This window comes from Leptonychotes weddellii, chromosome 3 (genome assembly GCF_054177405.1).
Source record: "Leptonychotes weddellii isolate Sample4059 chromosome 3, ASM5417740v2, whole genome shotgun sequence".
Lineage (NCBI taxonomy): Eukaryota > Metazoa > Chordata > Mammalia > Carnivora > Phocidae > Leptonychotes > Leptonychotes weddellii.
In genome coordinates this window covers 35,402,256-35,424,287 of record NC_138371.1, presented here as the reverse complement: position 1 = coordinate 35,424,287, position 22,032 = coordinate 35,402,256, and the positions used below count along the sequence as shown (strand labels likewise).

The window sequence follows — 22,032 nt, the reverse complement described above, 5'->3', positions numbered from 1 at the left end:
ATTCAGACTGATTCCCTGTTATTCCAAAAAGTGAGTGTATAAGGATAGTCATCTATTTTCCTGGGGGCATACCTCTAAATTATGTGTGATGAGCATATTCCTACTTGGAGGCAGATAGTATCTATTCAATACATATTCATTATAAAGGCATATGGCTCTTTGAAATAATTCAAACACTTTTAGTTACTACAGTTGGTAGAATAGATTATGTGTATACCTGTGCAAATGTATATATACTTATTTGTACACATTTCAAACACAATGTGAGCAATTTCTACCATCATTTTACTATAGATATATGTAAGAACACCAGGTTTTTCTTTTTGTTTGATGAGTCATCATCATGCTGCTATTTTCAAATCATTATATGAAAACAATTTTAATAAAAATTTCCCTGTTGCTTCCCCTCATTTACATGATTTTATTTCAAAGCACACCATATTCATTTTTATAAGATAAGGAAAAAAATAAGAATATAAACTATGGTACTGAAAGCATTTCATTTGATAGGTACATAAGAATAAACACAACTATGCAATTTTACTCAAAGTGCTAATTATAGTATAGTCTGATTTTTGTACACTATGAATTAAAATATTAATCTTTGATATAAGTATATTTAGATTTAGTTCCTCTTTCTAGATCATCTTGTTTTTGTTTGATATTTTCATAAAATTCTACTGCATTTTATATTTCCAAATTCCAAATCTCTTCTTAATTATTTACAAGCTTGAAGACAATGAGGTGGAAGGCAAGGTTTAACTGTTGAGATGAAAAACTCCATAATGTACAGAAAAGCCAACTGATTTGCTCTCAGCCACACAGTTTGCTAGGAGGGATAAAGAGTTCTAGATGGGAGGGGGTGGGGGATGGGTTAGCCTGGTGATGGGTATTAAAGAGGGCACGTACTGAATGGAGCACTGGGTGTTACACGCAAACAATGAATCATGGAACACTGCATCAAAAACTAATGATGTAGGGCACCTGGGTGGCTCAGTTGGTTAAGCGACTGCCTTCGGCTCAGGTCATGATCTTGGAGTCCCAGGATCAAGTCCCGCAATGGGCTCCCTGCTCAGTGGGGAGTCTGCTTCTCCCTCTGCCCTCCCCTCTCTTGTGCTCTCTCTCACTCATTCTCTCCCTCAAATAAATAAAATCTTAAAAAAAAAAAAAACTATAAAAAACTAATGATGTAATGTATGGTGATTAACATAATAAAAATAAATAAATAAATAAATAAAGAGTTTGGCTGCTTCTGGCTAGATTGATTTTAAACAATATGTTAGCATATGAAGCATCTAATCTTTGGTATTGCCAAATTTTCTTTTCCGACCTTCATTACCAGGAGTTACACATACACATACCTAAGAAATGAATGTTAGACACGTATGTAAAGAAATTGTTCAGAAAGGAAAAGCCAGCCTTTCTGCTTAATTGTTTCAGTTTGAAGGCTCGAACCAAGTGGAACATTTTCCCTCAAGTGTTACAATCACATGTCTGAAGCACATCACGGAAACCAGGGCCCATTATCTGATGAATGATTTTTTGGTAGAAGATATGAAAGTTGGTTGAAAAAAGCTAAGTTAGAGAAAAGTTATCTTGGAGAAAAAATGAACAATAACTTAACCAAAGAAATACTCTTATAAGGGTCAGTAATAACATGCTTTGATCTTGAAGAATCAAAAGCTATCTCCAACAAATACAGTTTATCTCCATACCCTATCATCAAAATGAGTCAGGCAAACAGAACAAACAAGAAGACAAACAGGATGCACATTCTCCTCTACTTCTCTAACTGGAGCGAGACAGAGTGAGGTGAGTGATAAAAAAGATATCATACTCTGGACTGTGGCCTGTGGGTTTCCTGGGAATAGGGAAAAGATGATAGCTTTCTGAGTCACAAGAATGACAGGCTAAGGAAAGGGAAAGACACCAGAGGAAATATGCCAACTGGGGACCTTTTCATCACTTTCCAGATATTAACTATATTAGGCAGTGAAAGGAATTGGTCTGACTCTTTAGGCCAGAACATACCACAGGCAAGTGGAGGCTAGTTTTCTACAGGCCAGCTAATTTATCGCACTGATGAGCTAAGGGTCATACGCTTTCAGGAACAAGACACTGGAGCATGTCACCTGATGCATACCATACGACTAAGTACCTTCTTATACCAACATTCATTCATTCTTTCAGCAAACATTTTCTTAGTGTCTACTATGTGCTGGGCACAGTATCACACACTGGAATGCAACAGGGTAGAAGACCTAGCTCCCTTCCCAAAGAGTTCATGGTGCAGTGGAAAAGAGAAAGTCAATTCTAGTATTATATGAAAATATTTAAGCTGTTCCATTTGCTTAAGTGAATTCTGTTTAGGCCTTACACCCACTCCTATTCCACAAAGTCCTTTCACATAAAAACAGAGGGCATTGGTTTACTGTCAAGAGAGCAGATCAAGGCTGAGGAAGAGAACATCAGCAGATATCCTCAGAAATGTCGCAATCTTTTCTAAGAAAAGCAAAACCAAACAGGAACTACTTCTTGGTTATTAGGTATTTGCCTAATAGTCCATAGACCAGTATTTGTCAAACTTGTGTTCCTGTCTACTGGAAATCTATAGACATAATCTCAAGTTCTGGGGGAATTTAAAAATTCTGTGTTTTCACATTGATGATCAAAACTGCTAATACTGAGGTAGGCATACGTTGGATAATCTGAATAACATTTATGACTGAACACTGCCATTTGCCTTCAGTTCCCATGTTTGTATTTATAAAACATTGGTGCCAAATGATCAGAGAGAAACTTTCAAAGTGTTGGTGAGCAGGCTCTGAGGTTGGCAGGGCCTTGATGTTAAGTATGATAACAGCAGTCCTTGTCTACCACTTACACACAATTCTCTTACCAGTTAAAAAGACAAAACTTTTCTTTTGCAGTATTGATTTGCATAATGACAATGATGAAGTGAGGCAAGGTTATGTATATATAAATTGCCACAGGCTAAAGAGAAAACAAAATAAATGGATTTAAAAAGTAAACTATGCATTTATGTTAACTAAAGCACAAAAGATGTTATGGTTTATTCTAAAAACAAAAGTTTTATGATTGTTTACAAGTAGAAAAGGAGCAGTAGAATCATCACAGGGTACATTTAATAATATATTTTTTCTTTAGTATTGTGATTGGGGGTATTACATGAATTGGCTCATCAAAACAATGAATTAGTAGATAAAAATAAAATTAGTAGGTAAATCGCAGATAAAAATAAGCTATTGGTTAAGAAAAATGTTGACCACAATATTGCCACAAATGGACCTGATGAACCATTAGATACAAAATCAAAATTAGATACATGCCAAACACAAGTGAAACAAAAAGTACAAATGTATCTTTCTACTGACAATGGTCTCAATACCGGTGATTTGGTTTCTGAAAAACAAAAATCTCACATTAATATCATTCAATTAAATGTTATTTTTTAAAGTTTTCACTTAACGTATATGTCTTTTGGCTTTAAAGTTCCACAAAGTTTATGCATATTTTATATTTGTGAACACTTATGTTTCATTAAAATAAAAGTAATTAAAGTCAACATTGTAGATCTGCAATATTTCTTTTCCTTTTAGAATGGAAAATAAGTTTCGGCTCCTAACAATTTTCCATGAGTCCACTCAGTGTCTGAAATAAACATAACAAGCTTGAGAAATATCATTAAAGATACCTATGACTCTGATTAAAGGGACATTTGAAAGTTACATTACTATATTGGTTCAAGTTTACTTTCTATATTTATAGAGTTAGAAGGAATCAGTGGCAGTCCTCTAATTCCTATCTTTACTGCATTTACCTAATGAAGAAATTCTATTCAAATTTAGTGGTTTATAATGAGGATTAAGATGACATTCAAATAACATTTTATCGTTTGACCCCCTCTGCATGGGTATGTTTCTCTCTCTGTGCCCTTTAGAATACATTCCAGTACTTCCTCCATTGTACTTTCTCACTGGGCCACTCAGTTACAACATAAATTCTTTTGGAAACATGAATTTCTTGAGGGCAAAAGCCTTTCCTCCTTTATTTTTATGTTCCCCAAGTACCTAGCTTTGTGCTGTGCACATTAGGAATGCTCAATAAAATACACGCAGGCACAATATTAGTTAATGCCAAAATAAGAGTTGGCTCCTAACAAATTTCCCTGACTCCACTCAGTGTCCGGAACAAGCTACCATTTTTGTTGTTGTTGTTGTTGCAGCGGAGAAAAAGAGAATCAGAAAGCTGACATCAGATTACTTGCTAAAATAGACCCCACTGAGGGAAGTGCAAAGACAGGTAAAGAGGCAATCTTTTAATAAGAAAGCTCACAACTGTGGTAACAGGTTGCTAACCTATACCGTGACAACCTCAGGAAGAAGTCACTAGCACTGCTGTATCTCAGATGCCCATAATATTTAGACCTTTGTAACCACTTCCTCAAGTGCACAGAATTACCCCAGAAGATCAACTCTGGCAGAAGAGCATCTGAGGACAATGAACATAGTCTCAAGGCCGGAATTCCCACAGAAAATACTCTCATTGAAACCAACCAACATTTTTGGTGAAGTTAAAGAAGGGCACGTGATCAGAAACAATCAGAAGCAGCAATGTCTCGAAACCACAAAACTCTCTGGATTGCAGACTCTGCACACAAGGTTCCTGTAGATACAGTTCAGTAATACCTTCAAAAATACATGTTTAAAAAAACTCCCCGAGGGCAATTTTAGAGAAATCCCGTGACATCTCTAATGGTGTAAGGCCAAGAAAGGAAAATTAGCATTTATTACTCAGTTGATCATTCATACTCTTTATTACAGTCCCAGAGCATGGTCTGACTTAAAGGCCAGGGCCATGCAATAGAAAGATCAACTTTTCTTTCTACTTCCCATTCGATCTGGAAATACAGGTCCATTGTGGATTCTCACGGACAAATAGAAATGGAATCAACCTGGGCCCCAAAATAATTATCACTGATGCCTGGGGAAAGCTAGAGTAGTAGGGAGCAGGTTTGCTGGCTAGACCTAATTATCACACAAGAGGTATTACTCTCAACTCTTAATTCAGTTTTATGACATGTAGATCCTTGCACATAATATAGTGTTGTACAAATACCAATACCAAAAATTTTATTTAATTTGTATTCATTACATTCACCAATAAAATATTGTTAAAAGGCTCTTTTTTAATGAATATATTTGTCTTTGAATAAAATAATAAAACATTTTATTTTGGCTATTATTTTAATGCCACACATACAAAAAGCTTCTTAGTGTGATTACTGTCTTCCAGTGAGAGCCAATAGTAGGAGATAGTTATCCATGGGGGGACAGTACTCACTTGAAGGAGGTAGTACTGACTTTTGGATGATGATTTTTCTAGCCAAGGAAATAAATCCCTTCTGAGATTTAAAAAAAGGAGAGGACAACTTTGTAGCATCACATTTACATGACAGATGAAATTAGAGGGAGCGGTGGTTTAAATACAGCAGTTGGAAGCTAAAGCCATATCCACTGCAAAGAAAACCATAGCCATTCTACAGGAAAACGTACATTAAGTGGAGTCTCAAGGAAGAGGAAGCTATATATGGACAGAAACTAAATAAACTGCTGGCTATCCTTTGGTTTAGGAGGAATCACAAGCTAAACAGGAAAAACACAACGTCAATAGATGTACCCATTTGAATCTCCTAAGGGCTAACTCTTTTCCTCATTATATTATGGCGAGAATAAAGAAGGGGTATTTCTTTTAAGTGACTGTGCCACGGATGAGAAAGAATGCACGCAGAGCTACACTGGTGTTGAGGATCCTTGCCCAGGATATGAATAGAAGGTCCACAGTTACCTTTGACACACAATTACTCGATGGCTCTATTCCATGCATAAATCTTTTATCAAATATATCACTGAAATATGAGATTAAAGAACCGCAGCTGGTTCCCCACCCCTGCCTTTGTGGGAATGCCTCTTATGATGCAGTTTGTTTTTTTTTTAAAGATTTTATTTATTCATTTGAGACACAGAGATACAGAGAGAGAGAGAACATGAGCCAGGAGAGAGGCAGAGGGAGAAGGAGAACCAGGCTCCCTGCTGAGCCAGGAGCCCGATGTGGGGCTCAATCCCAGGACCCTGGGATCATGACCTGAGCTGAAGGCAGATGCTTAACCATCTGAGCCACCCAGGCACCCCTATGATGCAGTTTTTAACCATATGAAACAGAATGTTCTCTTAGATATACAAACTTCCCCATTATGTTGTTGTGATAAGCAAAATGCTCAACTACCAAAAACTTTTCAGAAAATAAAAGCGCACTGACACACACTCTGTGTAAGAGGAACAGCATTATCTCACTGATTTATGTCTTTGCTTCCTTCTACTTGTCATGATAGCATATGCTTTTTACGGTCAAATTCTGTAAATAATTTTAGAAAGGATAAGTGGAAAGTTATAAGTAAGTTGGAATAAGATGGAAACTTATTTCAAAACTTCTAAAATAATTTCTTACCGATAGACTACCATGTGAGATCTACATTACAAGAATGTGCTCAGCTGAAGACCCAGGGTGTCACTAAAAAATAAAAATCCTTACCAATCTTTAGGAGGTTAGAGACTTTTAAGACTCTGAAAAGCAGAAGGAAAAACAAAAACAAAACTGAAAGCTACCAACTGGAGCCAGCAGTTTTCCCTTCTGCTAGGATCTATTAAGGTCCTGTCAAATCCCTAAAGAATAATGATACTGTTGGATGCCTTGTTCAGGCAGAATAAATCATCCAATATCTCTGATGGTGGAAATTTAAAGATACGTGAAATTGCTGTAAATAATAATGTGGGGTGTAGAGCAAAAGTAGAAACCTTCTTGAGTTTCCTCTTTCTTGTTTTTTTTTTTTGTGGGGGGTGGGGTACCTTGACAGGAATAGATACTGACTAAAAGCTCGTGTGAGCGCATGCATGTGTGTGTGTGTGTGTGTGTGTGTGTGTGTGTGTGTTTGGGGCTAGGGCTGGTGGGAAAGAAAAAAAAATAGAGTTCTTATTTTGTGGTTAGCAAAAGAGGAGATATTTATTTTTTGTTTTGTTTTGTTTTGTGGTCTGGAATCTCTAAGATCTCTCAGTGGACAACTGGGGAGTTTATTTCTGCAATATTATTAACTAAAACTTCTTACACAAGACTCTCCAGTGGACCATGGATTACTGAACTGATTCCATAATATACAAATATACAAAATGAGATAGCTCATCTAATTTTTATAATTTTCTTGTGATTGAGAACAGCATGCTTGTCAGGTTGAGAAAAGCACTGAGACTTGGGTTAGATATTAACTATTGTAAAACTGGGATTTTTGTGTAGGCAATGTTTGTAGTCATACTTGAAATTACATTTACATGTAGCCTTAGCCTTTAGAAACTTTAGAAGGTAATGACAATTTTTAAAGCTATGAGAGACTGACAGGAGATGGGGAGTGGGCAAAATGGGGAGAGGGGTTCATAACATATAAACTTCCAGCTATAAAATAAATAAGTCATGGGGATGTAATGTACAGCGTGGCAACTGTAGTTAATACTGTATTACATATGTGGAAGTTGCTATGAGATCTTAAAAGTTTTCGTCATAAAAAAAAAAATCCTGTAACAATGTGTAGTGATGGATCTTCACTAGACTTATTGGGATGATCATTTCACAATATATACAAATATTGAATCATTATGTTAAATGCCTGAAACTAATATAATATTGTATATCAATTGTACCTCAATAAGATAAAAGATACGAGAGAATAAGAACATAATAAGAATTGGTAATTTATTTTCAAATCAACAAAAACATCTCTATATCTGTGTATATATGTATGTATATACAATTCACTGTATGCAAAGTACTATTCTTGATATTTAAGCAGTAAGGAGGAGACATAATGAGTTGAATAAGATCCATATTTGTAAGGAACTTATAATCTAGTTGGAAAATAAAGCATAAGGACTTGAAAAGTCAAATTACAGCACAAAAGTCATATAAAGGACAGTGTGATACACTACATAATTAATTATCAATTAGTGTCTAGAACATAAGTTATTACACCTGGATGTGTCATTGGAATTAGACGGAGACGTTGTAAGATATTAAATGCTTGAGTTCTCCCCTAGACCTCCTGAATTAAATAACTGGACAGGGTATAGGAGGATAGGGGGTATAAATTCAGAGAAGGGAGAAGGGTTGGGGGAGAGAAGACCTGGCATTTTACACTTTACAAAGCTTCCCAGGTGATGCCGATGAAAATTTTGGTACAACTGAGTAGTACTGGAGAATCATGGCTGTGAGCCAAGATGACACCACTGGACAAACATTTCTACCAGTAAAGGTGGCATATGAACCAAATGAGCTTTGAGTTATGTCAAATTTTCAGCAAAAACTCACATCTTTTTCCATCTCCACTGATACCTACAACACTGAGGTTGAGAAATACTAGCCTAGATCTTGAGAGCAAGAGCTCACAGTGCAGCTGAGAGGCTTAAAGGAGGGATAGCTTGCAGTGAGTTTTAAAGGAAAGACCTTCCTTGCCAAATGCACAAAAGAAAAACTTGCCAGGGAACAGGAACAGCATGTATTCAGGAAAGTAAAACTGGACTTAAGTGTGATGCATTGAAGAACTGTTTAGAAGGGTGGGTTCATGCATAGGAATACTGGATGGTGAAGAGGATCAGATTCCCTCCTTGGGTTCCACTGTGTTTATATTATGAAAAAATGTGAATACTGAGCCTAGGATTTTATAAGTCTCAATTCAGTGAACTCTTTTACTTTTGTTTACTCGAGCTACACTCAAAAAGGTTAGTGTCTTATTATTTTCATTACAATCTGCACATCAAGGATGTATTCTTGGCTATGAATTTTTATTTCTTTTTCATATTCCTTCTTTAAAGAGGGTGGTTCTAGGTTCTTTAGTAGTCAATCTTATTCAGTCTTCATACTTAATAGAGAAAAGTCAGGACTACAATGACCTGGTTGTTGATGACAAAGTCTTTGTGCACAAGATGTCTTTGTTCAGACTGCCAGAAAGAAAGAGTAAATGTCCAAGATGATTATCAGTGTTCCTGACGACTTAATAGTTGGGGCTTATGGAACTTGAACCAAATACCAATACTGCAGTTACCTGAGTGAATGATTCCTGGTAAGATCAGGTTGACGCTCCTGTAGAATTTCAAAGATGTTGGGTTGGCGCAGAAATGCAACAATCTTGTCATTGTAAGCTGAAAAAAGTCAGAAATTATAGCAATACTTTAAAAATCTGTTATTAGGTTTACGCACATAAATCCAAACTTAAAAGTCAGTGTTTTTGGTTAATATTCCTTGTACTAAAAGTCATAGTTTGGAGCCACTACAGATGCTTAAAATCCAATTTGTGTCTACCTGTTATATGACTATTGGACTTAGATCTAGTAGGTGTGACTTAAGCACTAATTAAACTCATCTGCTAAGTCATATTTATTATCAAATTGCAGGATGAGATCACTAACAAGATTCTAGATATTGATAGTTTCTAGCTACTGCTTACCAAAAGCCTCATAAGCAACTGTTAGAAATGGAAAACTATCTTCTGATTAAGTATCAGCCATCCAGAGAGGTAAAGAGGCAGAATAAGAGTTGCCAAAATACAATAGTGCTCTGAAAACTGAAGACATTGATGAAAAAAACCGAAGATGAGGCAAATGAATGGAAAGCTATACCATACTCATGGATTGGAAGTCTAAACACTGTTAAATGTACATACTCCTCAGAGAACTCTACAGATTCAAAAAAATCCCTATCAAAACACCAACGTTTTTTACAGAACTAAAACAAACAATCTTAAAATTTGTATAGAACCACAAAAGACCCATAACAGCCAAAGCAATCTCATGAAAGAACAAAAAAGCTAGAGGTATCACAATCCTAGATTTCAAACTAAACTACAAAGCTATAGTAGTTAAAACAGTGTGGTACAGGCACAAAAACAGATACACACATCAGCAGAACAGAGAGCCCAGAAACACAACTATGCTAATATGGTTACTTAATCTACAATAAAGGAGGCAAGGATGTACAATAGGGAAAAGACAGTCTCTTCAATGAATGGTGCTAGGAAAACTGGGCAACTACATGCAAAACAATGAAACTGGCCCACTTTCTTACACTATACACAAAAATAAACTCAAAATGGATTAAAGACCTAAATGTAAAACCTAAAACTATAGAACTCCTAAAAGACAGTAATCTCTTGGACATTCGTCTTAGCAACATTTTTCTGATATGTCTCCTCATGAAGGAAAATAAAAGCAAAAATAAACTATTGGGACTACATCAAACTAAAAAGCTTTTGCACAGCAAAGGGAACATCAACAAAATGAAAAGGCAGTATACTGAATAGAACATATTTGCAAATCATATATCCAATAAGAGGTTAATGTCCAAAATATATAAAGAACTCATTCAACTCAACACCAAAAAAAACCACAAATAATCCCATTGAAAAATGGGCAGAGGACCTGAACAGACATTTTTCCAAAGAAGACATATAGATAGCCAACAGACACATGAAAGATGCTCAACATCAGTAATCATCAGGGAAATCCAAATCAGAACCACAGTGAGATATCACCTCACACCTGTTAGAATGGCTAGTACCAAAAAGACAAGAAATAACAAGTGTTGGCAAGGATATGGAGAAAAGGGAACACTTATTTACTGTTGGTGGGAATGTAAATTGGTGCAGCTATTATGAAAAACAGTATGGGGGATCCTCAAAAAGTTAAAAATAGATATATCACATGCTCTAGTAATTCCACTAGATATTTACAAAACAAAACAAAAACACTAATCCTAAAAAATATATGCACCCTCTGTTCACTGCAGCATTATTTACAATAGCCAAGAGAGGGAAGCAACATAAGTGTCCATCGAGAGATGGATGAAGATGTGATTCTGTATATAATTCTATATATAATAGTACATTACCCTGCAATAAAAAAAGAATGAAATCTTGCCATCTGCAACAAAATGAATGGACCTAGAGAGTATTATCTAAGTGAAATAAGTTAGACAAAGACAAATATGGTGTGATTTCATTTTTACATGGTACCTAAAAAAACAAAACAAATGAAAAAACAAACAAAATCAGAAACAGACTCATAAATACAGAGAACAAAATGATGGTTGCCAGAGGGAGGGGGCCGAGAGGACAGACAAAACAGGTGAAGGGGATTAAGAGGTGCAAACTTCTAGTCACAAAACAAATAAGTCACAGGGATGAAAAATCTATCATAGGGAATATAGTCAATAATACTGTAATAATTTTGTATGGGATATACACTGAGTAATGTATAGAATTGTGGAATCACTATGTTGTACACTGGAAACTAATATAACGTTGTGTGTCAACTATAATTAAAAAAAAAAAAAACAGTTGTCAGCAACAGCTACTACCAAAATGTAGAGAACAAACCATTCACAAATATTATGCAGAAATAAAAGCTATTTACCAAACCAACTATACCAACAGCTACAATACAATTGGCATTATCAACTATGTACATAACATCAAAAGAAAAATGTATGTTTGTCAAGTCTGGCTAATGTCCACAAAAATTTAAAAATAATTAATTACAATTCATTAAGAGCTCTAATAATTAATTTCTCTTTGTTAAGAAAACTAATTGGCTTACTTAATATTATTCATCTTGATTATATGTTTCTAATCAGAAAAATATATTTAAACCACAGAACTGAATGTCTGGATTCTCAAACATCTGTGATCCTAGTTCAGGCAACACTCTTGTGTTCATAAATATGATCAAGGAACATGCCCTACTTTAACAAATGATCAGACAAAAGAAATATCATGCTTTAAACATTTGCCAGTTCAAATTTCAGCTGCATCATGCTGCCTTTGCAAACATATTTTAGTTAAATGTGAATAAAATAAAAAAAATACTATCTGCTAACATGGAATCCCACTGTCAAGCTTGAAGTGTACCTATCAGTACATTTCATCATATATAAATAATGAAAACACTTTAAAAAATTTTTTTAGAAAACATTTTTATAACTGAAATTTTGTCAGTGAGTTTTTACATTCCATCCACAATCAGAGACTAGATAACTTTTTGAGTAACAATTTTATAAGATTTTTAAGTTCTCTGTGCAGTATTTAGTATCCTATTAGTAACAGCATAAATAGACTGTTAGACTTGGATCCAAGATTTCTTTTTGTCCAGTGTTTGTCAAATTTCTTTATATTTCATGTTAAAGTTTTCCTTAAAGAAGTGACAATTTTAAGGTAAAAACAGACCAATGGAGAGCTACTCAAATTTAAGATGAAGCCAGGAGCCCATATGGCCTCCTGCCATCTGTCTACTCCACCTGCCTTAGAGCTCCAGGTGTGAAAACTGACCTACTTCAACCTCATCGTGTGAATAATAATTCAAGTTGTTCTTTAGGCCTACTGCCCCAATTCATTTATTTTGGAGTCTCTTGCTGCCTTGTATTTGCTACAAATACATAGCTCTTTACCAAAACCTTAATACGCCATCATTGCTTTCTTATTGTGAGGCTACTTAGTTTCACAGTACTTAAATTCGGTCCCAAGCATTAGATACATACTAAATATATGCTTGTCCAATGCCTCATTTGAAATGACCACATATTTACCTTAATAGCTTATTTTCCTTTAACCTCAACAATCTATTATAATAGCTCTACTAGAAAAGGTAGAATAACATAAAAAAATCTCATCACATAGGATTTTATACGACATGAGTGCTTTGCAATTCAAATCAGTTTCTTAGAGATAATGAAACAGTTCTCAGTACAGGGCAAAAGTAGCAGGCTGACAGAGTGCATGATTCATACTGATATGAAAAGCGAAGATAAAGATTTCTGGAAAGGGATGACATACCCACTGGAACCATATCCTGGTACTGTGGCCTACTGACTGTATTGAACGTACTCGATGGCCTGGGAAGAACTGGTGGGCCTGTATGTCGAGAATCTTCTCCTACCTGCAAACCAGAAGTATCATTTATGTTGTGCACCAAGACCCAGAATGGTTTAAATCAGCACACCAAGCCTAGTTGTTCAAAATACTTGATAACGAGCTTTAAGGACCAGCTGATCAGAAAAGATGCCAGCTGAGGAGCCGACACAGGGTTCTCAGGAGCTCTGCTTTAGTGGCTGGATTGAGGGGAGGGGTTGGGACGTCCATGTCCTTGAGAGGGGCCAGGGCAGTGACCAAGGGGTACAGGGGTAGTTCCATATGCATACAATTATTGGAGCTGTAGAAGCTAAACAGCAGACCTGTTCACCAGGAATAACCTCTGCTTTGACAAAACAAAAACCTGCAACAATACATCAGAGAGGGAACCTGGGAAGTATCAGTACCAGGTTATTCCTTCCTTTGGCCAAGGCAGGTTAGGGAATTCCCTGCTCAGCGAAGGCTGAAGAGCAGCGGCTTCGTGTGGGGTTCTGAGTTGGTGTATTATCTCCTCAGGAGCAATTTTACACGCCTATTAGAGCACCCAGTACAACAGCTCTTTCTGGTTTGAACCTCCCACACCAGGGAGCTAATCATAGCAGGTGTGAAAGAGCTAAATAGGGTTGCCCCAACCTGAATTATTTATTGTACCTATTACAGATTTAGAAACTCATACATACAAGTCAATCAACAAAAATGTCCTTTATTAGTCTTCTCAGTAAACTCTAGCATTGCTTTAGCTTCTGTTTTAGCAGCCCCTCCCCATATTACAGAAGTCTTTTCAGACAACAGTAGAAAAGAAGTATTAGAGAGTAAGAGGGAAAAAAAGGCAAAATAACATATTGGATTTATAAATTGGCACTTTAAAAATAGAGCTTCTAATCCCACTCATTCAATCCTTCACAACCATTTTATCACATTGTATCTGTGAGGTGTTTGGTGAAGGTTTTTCTAAAGGCCCTAAAACTAAAAATACTGTTCCCACTCTACACTGCTTGCTCATCCCTCAAGAATACTCTCACTCATTCTTCACAGTGTAGTTCAAAGAGCCCCTCCTCGATGAAGCCTTTCCTTCTGTTCAGGCTGACTTTAAATGTACCCTTCTCTGAGCTCCCAAAGCACTTGGTCTACATTTCTTAAGCAGCTGCCATTATTACCATTTTATAAAGTGTTTTCATTCATATTTTTATTCATTTGTATTACGGTTAGTTTCATATATTTGCTCCTTGATAAGAAAAAGAAACCTATGTTATTTGTATCCTTCACACCAACCACTGTGTCTCTACACTGCCAGTGTTTGGTAAGAATTTCTCTGTTGGATGGAAGATATACCAACATTTCTACTACCTGTGATATTTGCTGAATGAGGATAAGAGAGTAGATGGAAAGCCTCCTGTGTATGACTAGAAGTTTCTCGCTGTTTCTCTTGAATTATTGGCTTTGAAGAATAAAGTCAGCCACTCTCAGAGGAGATTCGATCATTAACGACACCTTGTTTGTCAGTCACAGAATTTATCACTTCAGTACATGACACATACTTTCGCTCCTTGTCAGTCTGTGGCCAAGCGTCATTATTTCCCAGAAGAGACAAATGTCTTCTCTTCAACACCCCACTTCTTCAAACCAGACTGTAAGACAGGGGGCAAGGCCAGATAAGTGTGCGGAGCACTGGAGGCAGTGCCCAGAAAGCACATTCCCATCACTGGTCTGGCAAGGCTGGGGCTGACTGCTGAGTCTTTGCGGGGTTATCTCGGTTGCATTGCTCAGTCTCCATCAACACGAAGAGATATCCTCACTTAAATTTGAATGTGTACCTTAGGATCCCTCTACCACAACAGGCTATTACTAGACCATGAAAATAACTCAAGTGCTGAGACAGAGGAATTGAAAGAAAAAGGAAGGTAGCTATAAATCTTATGCATGTGGCCCCGGCCAGACCCAGCAGCCAGCTCCATACTGTGAAGTCAAGATAAGGCCAAGTGGCTAAAGTGCACTGGCCTTGTGATAAAAGTCAGGCAGGGCCCTAATTATGGTACGTATCACACACAAGGTCCAAAGGTGAGAGGTCTGTTCTGCTTTTAAGATGAATGCTGTTTGCATCATCCAGTTCATCACTAGTGGTTTCCATGGCAGCAAAGTAAAGATTTATCAACTACTCATAAAATATAAATATTTCTGTGCATACCTCATCCTGCAATAGATTTATATATCACTTTTATATGAGCTTCTCAAGTATACTCTTCTATGTCTGCACTTATAATCAGCAAACACACAAGTATGTAAATCACAAGGGGAAATTCCAAGAGTAGAATTTTGATGAATAAAATCCAGTTATTTATCGCATTCATAATTTTTCTTATAAGAGAGGTTACAAAAATATTTGATCTACAATATAATACTGAAAATATAATATGCACATAGACATGGAAAAGGCATGTAGGAAAAGAATCTTAATTCTTTCTGCCTGAGCAAAATTTTTAGAAACAATGTATACCAAGCAATGATAAACATTCAAGGCATAAAGCCAGCATTAAAGAGAAAAAAAGTTGACTTAAAACACTCCTTCTTTTATTTAAGCTACTAAAGAAAAAGGAAAACAGGAAGTGATTCTTTTTTTTTTTGGTTAGGCTATTCGAGAGCCCCCATGTGGTTACCACAGGTCACTGCAAGCCAGCAAAGTTAAAGCGAGGGAGAGCTGTTAGTGATTAATTCCGCCCATTTTCTCTGGGCTCTTAGAGTACATGAATCAACTCTCAGGTGACTTTAAAGAATATTAGTGAGGACACCACCACTCCATAGCATTGGCTGAAGATTTTAATCCAATCCAGCAACCCTCACTTCAAAAACCTCCCTGTATGTAACTGACATTTCGCCCACTAAAAGTTACATTTCGAACCTTTTGCAGTTCATAAGCGTGATGACTGGGTGTTCACGCCTTTGTGTGACACGAGCCCCCCTCAAACCTCGTTACGACTCGGCACATTACCCATCCGACGTGGGAAAAAAAAAAGTTACATTTATTTTTTCCTATGAAGCTGCCCTTAGGTATGTACGCAAAAGGCTTTACCGTCATCCTCTCTGGAACATTTCCTAACATTGAGAATTTTCTCTAACCAACTTCTGAATGTAAAAAATTCTCTGCATTCTTCAATCTTTCCTCGTATATCCGTCTTTTAAAGTTTGTAAATTAGGCTCTGTGTATTTCCAGAGAAGCCCTGTCAACATTGCAACACTTTCCAGTCTCCAAATGATAAGCTCTAAACCAAACTAGGAAAACAAAACAAAACAAAACAATAATAAAAAGCCCGCCCGTTTCCCCAGCCACCGCATCCCCGCGGCTTCCACGAAGCGCTTGCCGAGGGCGGGGGGCGTGGGACTCACCTCGCCGGCGCTGTGGCTGCGTTGCCTCGTCAGGTGCTGCCGATGAACCAGCGCGCTCGTGGGTCTACTGCTCTGGAGCGGGAGCCGGGGGTCGATGAAAGTGGTGGTGCGGGAGTTGTGGTCGACAAAAAATGCCTAGGAAACAGTCCCCTCAGTCAGTCTTCAATTCGTGCCACACACCTGTCTTCGCTGACCTATCATAGCACACGTTCAGGAAAAGACCCACTTTCGAGTAATGATCTCAGCTCCATTTTCTCATAAATTTAATCTTTGGGGAGCATTATTCCTGGTTTTAGGAAATACTCGAAGACACAGTCATCAAAGACAGGATCTTAGCTAGGAGCCATATGAAAGGACACTTGGGCTTCTCTTAACTGGTGCTCTTTAAGCTCTTACTGCTCTCCACGGTTATTACAAAGTTCTTATCACCTGACACTTCAGCCTCATTGACTTCTCCTACACTGTCAGCCCCCAGGCTCCCCACTTTCCCAGAGTAGTGTCTCCTCCATTTGTCCCATCCCAGCCTGATGACCATCCTAGTTTTTCAGGGCTTTCTCTTACACATGTAAGTATTAATAGTCTTCAATTGTTCCAAATCTCCACAACCTTATTCATTTAACTGGTACCTCAGTATCGAATATTCTTTCTAAGTGCTTTGATTACATCACAGCTCCAGTCCAAAGCTTCCACTGGCTACCCATGATCTAGAAAAAAACATTCCAACAAAATGTGGCAGTTTTCCAAGATTTTAAAATCTCCTTCCCATTTGCCTTTCCAGTTTAATTGGTGATCACACATTCCATACAAATTCTATCACCTGCAATGACTTTGGGCAAGCCACTTTAAGTTCCCTGAGCTGTAGAATTCTTATAAAAACATTTCTCCCCCCATACTGTGAAAGGAGGGAGGAATCATGTCTATGGTGTTTACTGCAGAATCCTTGATTACTGAAATCACAAATGAGCATAAACCGTTTCCCTCACTGTTGCAGTAAGGACTGCATATAACGTAGAAAAGCCTTTTAAAATTCTTTTTGTTTAATTCTGAAGCTCTACACCCAGTGCTATTTATCGCTGTCATTAGGAGCCAAATGGTGTAAGTCTTCAAAGTAAAATTCGCTCTAGGGAATAACGAAGCCCATTATCTCAAGGACAATTAGAAAATGTAAGTTTTCCATGATCAGATAAAGTTTATTAGGTCATCAAGATAAAAGAGACTATTAGGAGAGACAGGAGACACATTACCTATTAGTCAAGTGTCAGGGCACATGATATATGCCAATAATCTAAGCGAAAAAGAACTGACTTCTCAAACTGATGGAGCTCAGTTAACAAAGTACCTGAAAGACTAGGAAGGAAAACACCTAGGCAAATCCCAGGTTTAGATGATGTATTTATGTCTATTAAAAAAAAATCACCTTTCCATTATGAAACAAAATATTTCTGTATATACATAATCAGGAAACAGGCAAAACAATTTGTAGGTAGCTCCCAAATAGGGAAAAAAAATACACGTATTTCTTTGTAAGGAAGTAACTTTAAGCAGTAGATGCACTAGAAGACAAAGCAGACAAATATACTGATTGAGAATCCTTGCCAGTCCTTCCTTTATTCCTTCCTATTTATTTTAATTAATTAATTTATTATTATTATTTTTTACTATGTTCACTTAGCCAGGATATAGTACTGTATGCTGGCTAGTCCCTTCTTTCAATATCTGATTTCCAGGTACAAAGACTGAATTAAGTGGAAGTCTTGTAGGAGATGATGCCATCAGCCTCACATCCCTGGGTAATGCTCCCTTTTTCCTAACAGGTCAGGTGGAACATCTGTGTTCTCTCATCTTGTAAAAACAAAACAAAACAAACAAAAAAACACCAATGATAAACTCTATATAGGCTTATATTGGCAGGTTCTGGTCCCAAACGTCACACTGGTCCCCATTTGATTTGGGCTTCTAATACATTTATACATCATTTCTGCCACTATTCAAAATGTCATACATAGAAATTAAATTATTTTTACAAATGGACATTTCAAAATAATAAATATCATAATCAGCCACATATCTTTATGAAATTAAGTTTTTATTAGTAAAGCAATAATATAAGCCATGTTTTTTAAGGGAAAAATACAAAGAGTGCTAAAATAGAACTGCTTATTTACCTAATTTCTTAGGAATGTTTTGAAGGGATGGGTAACCATTTAGAGGTAACAATGATGCACTTGTAATTATAAGGACAAATGGGTGTGTACATCTAGGTCAGCTGTGATTTACATGTAGTGTCATAGTATAATTTGATATTAAGAGGCTTGTCTAAAACTAATTCTCTGAAGAATTATACTGTAAATGCCTTGAGGGCAAGGACTCTTTCTTACTCATCCTGTTATCCCTGATAGCTTTTGGAACTGCATCTGGGGGAAAGATGGGGCTTAGTAAATAAACTCTAAAATGCTAATATCTTGACTAAAGTACAGAGTGACAACTCATAATGACCTAATCAAGTAATAAAAGTCATATTCTTTTACATAAGCATAGAAATACTTAAAGATCTTAAAAAAATAAATGAGATGTGTATGTGTGTGTGTGTGTGTTTGTGTGTGTTAGGTGAAAAGCTTAGAGAGTTAAAGACTATAAAACCACAGATAGGATAGAAGTTTTTAAAACATCCCATTGTAGATATGGATAAACTACCAAGTTAAAACTTGAGAAGTGGGAGGCAAAGTAGTAATTAAATGGTTGGGATCTAAAAAAAGACAAGGCTGGTTCTGAGCATTACCTCCACCACTTACTAGTGACATAACCGTGAGCAAACTACTTAACTTTTTTAAACCACAATATCTTTTCTGTGAAATGGGGATAATAACACCGACATCAAAAGAAGGTTAAATGAGATGGTTCTTATAAATTTTTTTAACATAGTGCCTGTGACCTCTTAAATGTTACTATTATTAGTACTAATAATATGTTTTAGCTTCTAAGACATTTTTCCCAGGATCACAATGCATCTTGCTACATTCCATACACAACGCTCAAAAAAATGGAGAACTAGGGAAACTAGACTTCCTGAGCTCCTTGTAAGTGTATGTGGCCCAGACTAAGTTATGGTCAATGTGATGTAAACAGAGTGTCACATGATACTTCTGGAAAACCTCCTTACAAGGAGATTTTTACAAGGTCAAGCCCTCCCCTGTCCTTCATCTTTTCTGCTCCCTGGGAGAAGGATGTAACTGGTGGAGCTCCAGCAGCCATACAGAACCATAAAGATGAAAGATGGTTGAGCAGAAATTGGAAGAGGCCAAGGCTCTCACAACTTGAGAAATCACCTCAAGAGCCCCAGAGTGTCTACCTCTGAACTCCTTTATGTGAGTGAATAAAATCTTGTGTATTAAACTTTGTATGGGTCTCTGTCACAATGCAGCCAGAACAAACCCTAACTGATATACTGAAGTCTCCGCAACTCAGAGGAAACATGGTCTTTCTTAAATTCAAAGCATAGAAGAACACATAAACCAGCAACCACCATTATAAATAAAGATTTTCATTATTCGGTAAATAATGATATCTCATTGTTCACCTTCAATATAGTTGGGTAACAGTTCTGATTTAAGTGAGATGTATAGTTGGGAACCTATAGAGCTGGGATTTGAATTTATCTTTCTGTCTGACCCTAAAGCCCAATGAGTAGTACCTCTTTCCCCTCGGTCTCCTTTTCATTTTTTTTTTTTTTTTAAAGATTTTATTTATTTATTTGACAGAGAGAGACACAGTGGGAGAGGGAACACAAGCAGGGGGAGTGGGAGAGGGAGAAGCAGGCTTCCCGCCGAGCAGGGAGCCCGATGCGGGGCTCGATCCCAGGACCCTGGGATCAGGACCTGAGCCGAAGGCAGACGCTTAATGACTGAGCCACCCAGGTGCCCCTCCTTTTCATATATCTTTTTGTTTCCATTCTGCTTTCTGCTCCCTATCTTTTCCTTTTCATGTTCCTCTCGCTCCCCGCATACTGTATGCTGTACATGATTTTGGAAAGCATTTAAGTATTTATTGAATTAAGTTGGCAATAACAGCCACTCACAGTGCTGGGCCTTAATACCGTTTCACCACTGAAAAGGCTGCCACTGTCAGACTGCACACTGTACGTACTCTCCACAGTTTGCACTGTTAACCAGCTGGAGGCATGGCTGTAGGTGGGGAATAGGTGATATTTGTATCCCACAAAGGGTGCAGTTTCAGAGTCAAATAGAATGTGCATATTGTTGACACATGCTTTCTAAGTCTGCCACGTACTTGGGGAGAAAGATCTTGATTAAGACCTCTATCAAAATCCTATCATGGTGATTAACATAATAATAAAAAATTTTAAAAAATCCTATCACTAGAGCACTAACAGAATGCAGCACAAAGAAACAATTACTTAGCATGCATTTTGCCTTTGCCCCACCCACTGTGTGACCATGGACAGGTTTCCTTGGTGCTTTGCTTTATCCCCATAAAGGGGACTACTCAGGTCACAGCTGAGTTGTGAAAAATGTATTCTACTTTAAAGTAGAGAGAAAAGCATAGAAAAATTACCATGCAAAATTTAGGTTCACCATTTCTATTTGTGACACACAAATCAATTATGTCAGAAAAGTGGATCATTTTCCCACAGGATATCCTAAGTAGTTTAAGCCAGTAATGCAGTTGACCTAGTACTTTTTTTTTTTTTTTTAATTTGGGTCATTTTTTTCTGTCACCATCTTGAATAGCCTGCCTTTATTTATGGAAGCATTTAGCACGTATTAATAAATTCTGTGTGGGTAAATAGCATGTTGAGAATGTAGACTATATGAAAAAAACAGCTGTATCAAAAAATGGGTCTTTTTCAGATTAGCCATAGCAAAGCAAATTTTGAACAACATAGACTCCCTACTGTTAAGTTTTATTAAGGAAATTGACTCAAGCTTCACAGTGCTGGACCAACTAAGACTAACAACACAGTCAAAAACTGAAAGGAATGCAAATACACAAACTCAGATCTCATTTGAAAAACTTCTTCCCTTTCATTGCTTCAGGGCATGGTTGAGTCAGGAAATATGGGCTGGTTGGAGCCAAGTGGTATTTTAGTGAAGCCAAACAAAATACGCTTCTCTCTTTAAACAATTCTTTCTTTTTATTTTTTTAAGCTTCTATTATTTTAAAAAAAAGAAAAAGCCATCAGTATTTGTGAAGAAATACCAACCTCAGCCTCAACAAATCTAAGTTACAGAAGTTTGAAATTGTTTCCAGTTAACATTCTGCCAAACCAGGAATCCATATTAAAAGACTATGTAAACAGAATAAAACAAGCACTTGTAACTATGCTACACAAAGAAGATCAGCTTTTCTATCTTCTTCTAAAGAGCTATGGAAAAAGCAGGCAGTTCCAGATGGTGGCACAGGAAGATCCTGAACTCACTTCCTCCCACAGACACAACAAATCTATAGCTACATGCGAAACAATTCCCTCTGAGAAGAACATGAGAACTAGGTGAACAGCTCCACAACAAAGGATAAAAGGGTCATTGAGATGGGTAGGAGAGGCAGAGATCTTGCCAAAAATTCCATCCCCAGTGTAGCAACCATTGGGAGGGGACTCACAATGGAACTCC

General features: G+C 37.1%; 1 protein-coding gene and 1 non-coding gene across 14 annotated transcripts in view; one reads left to right on the top strand and one right to left on the bottom strand.

The window, feature by feature from the left end:
* HECW2 (HECT, C2 and WW domain containing E3 ubiquitin protein ligase 2) overlaps positions 1-22,032 on the bottom strand; it is a 358,619-nt gene that overhangs the window by 56,296 nt on the left and 280,291 nt on the right. For 12 of the 13 annotated variants that reach the window (XM_081813946.1, XM_031038270.2, XM_081813941.1 and 9 more), the window contains 3 exons: positions 16,403-16,537; positions 12,947-13,049; positions 9,167-9,263 (listed from right to left, as the gene is read on the bottom strand). In XM_081813946.1, coding sequence (XP_081670072.1) covers positions 9,167-9,263; positions 12,947-13,049; positions 16,403-16,537 — 335 coding nt within the window. The remainder of the gene's footprint in view (positions 1-9,166; positions 9,264-12,946; positions 13,050-16,402; positions 16,538-22,032) is intronic. The other variant, XM_081813947.1, reaches the window with a different exon arrangement.
* Positions 15,915-16,017, top strand: LOC115944087 (small nucleolar RNA U13). Its single transcript, XR_004078664.1, has one exon. It is a non-coding gene; the product is annotated as a small nucleolar RNA U13 (small nucleolar RNA).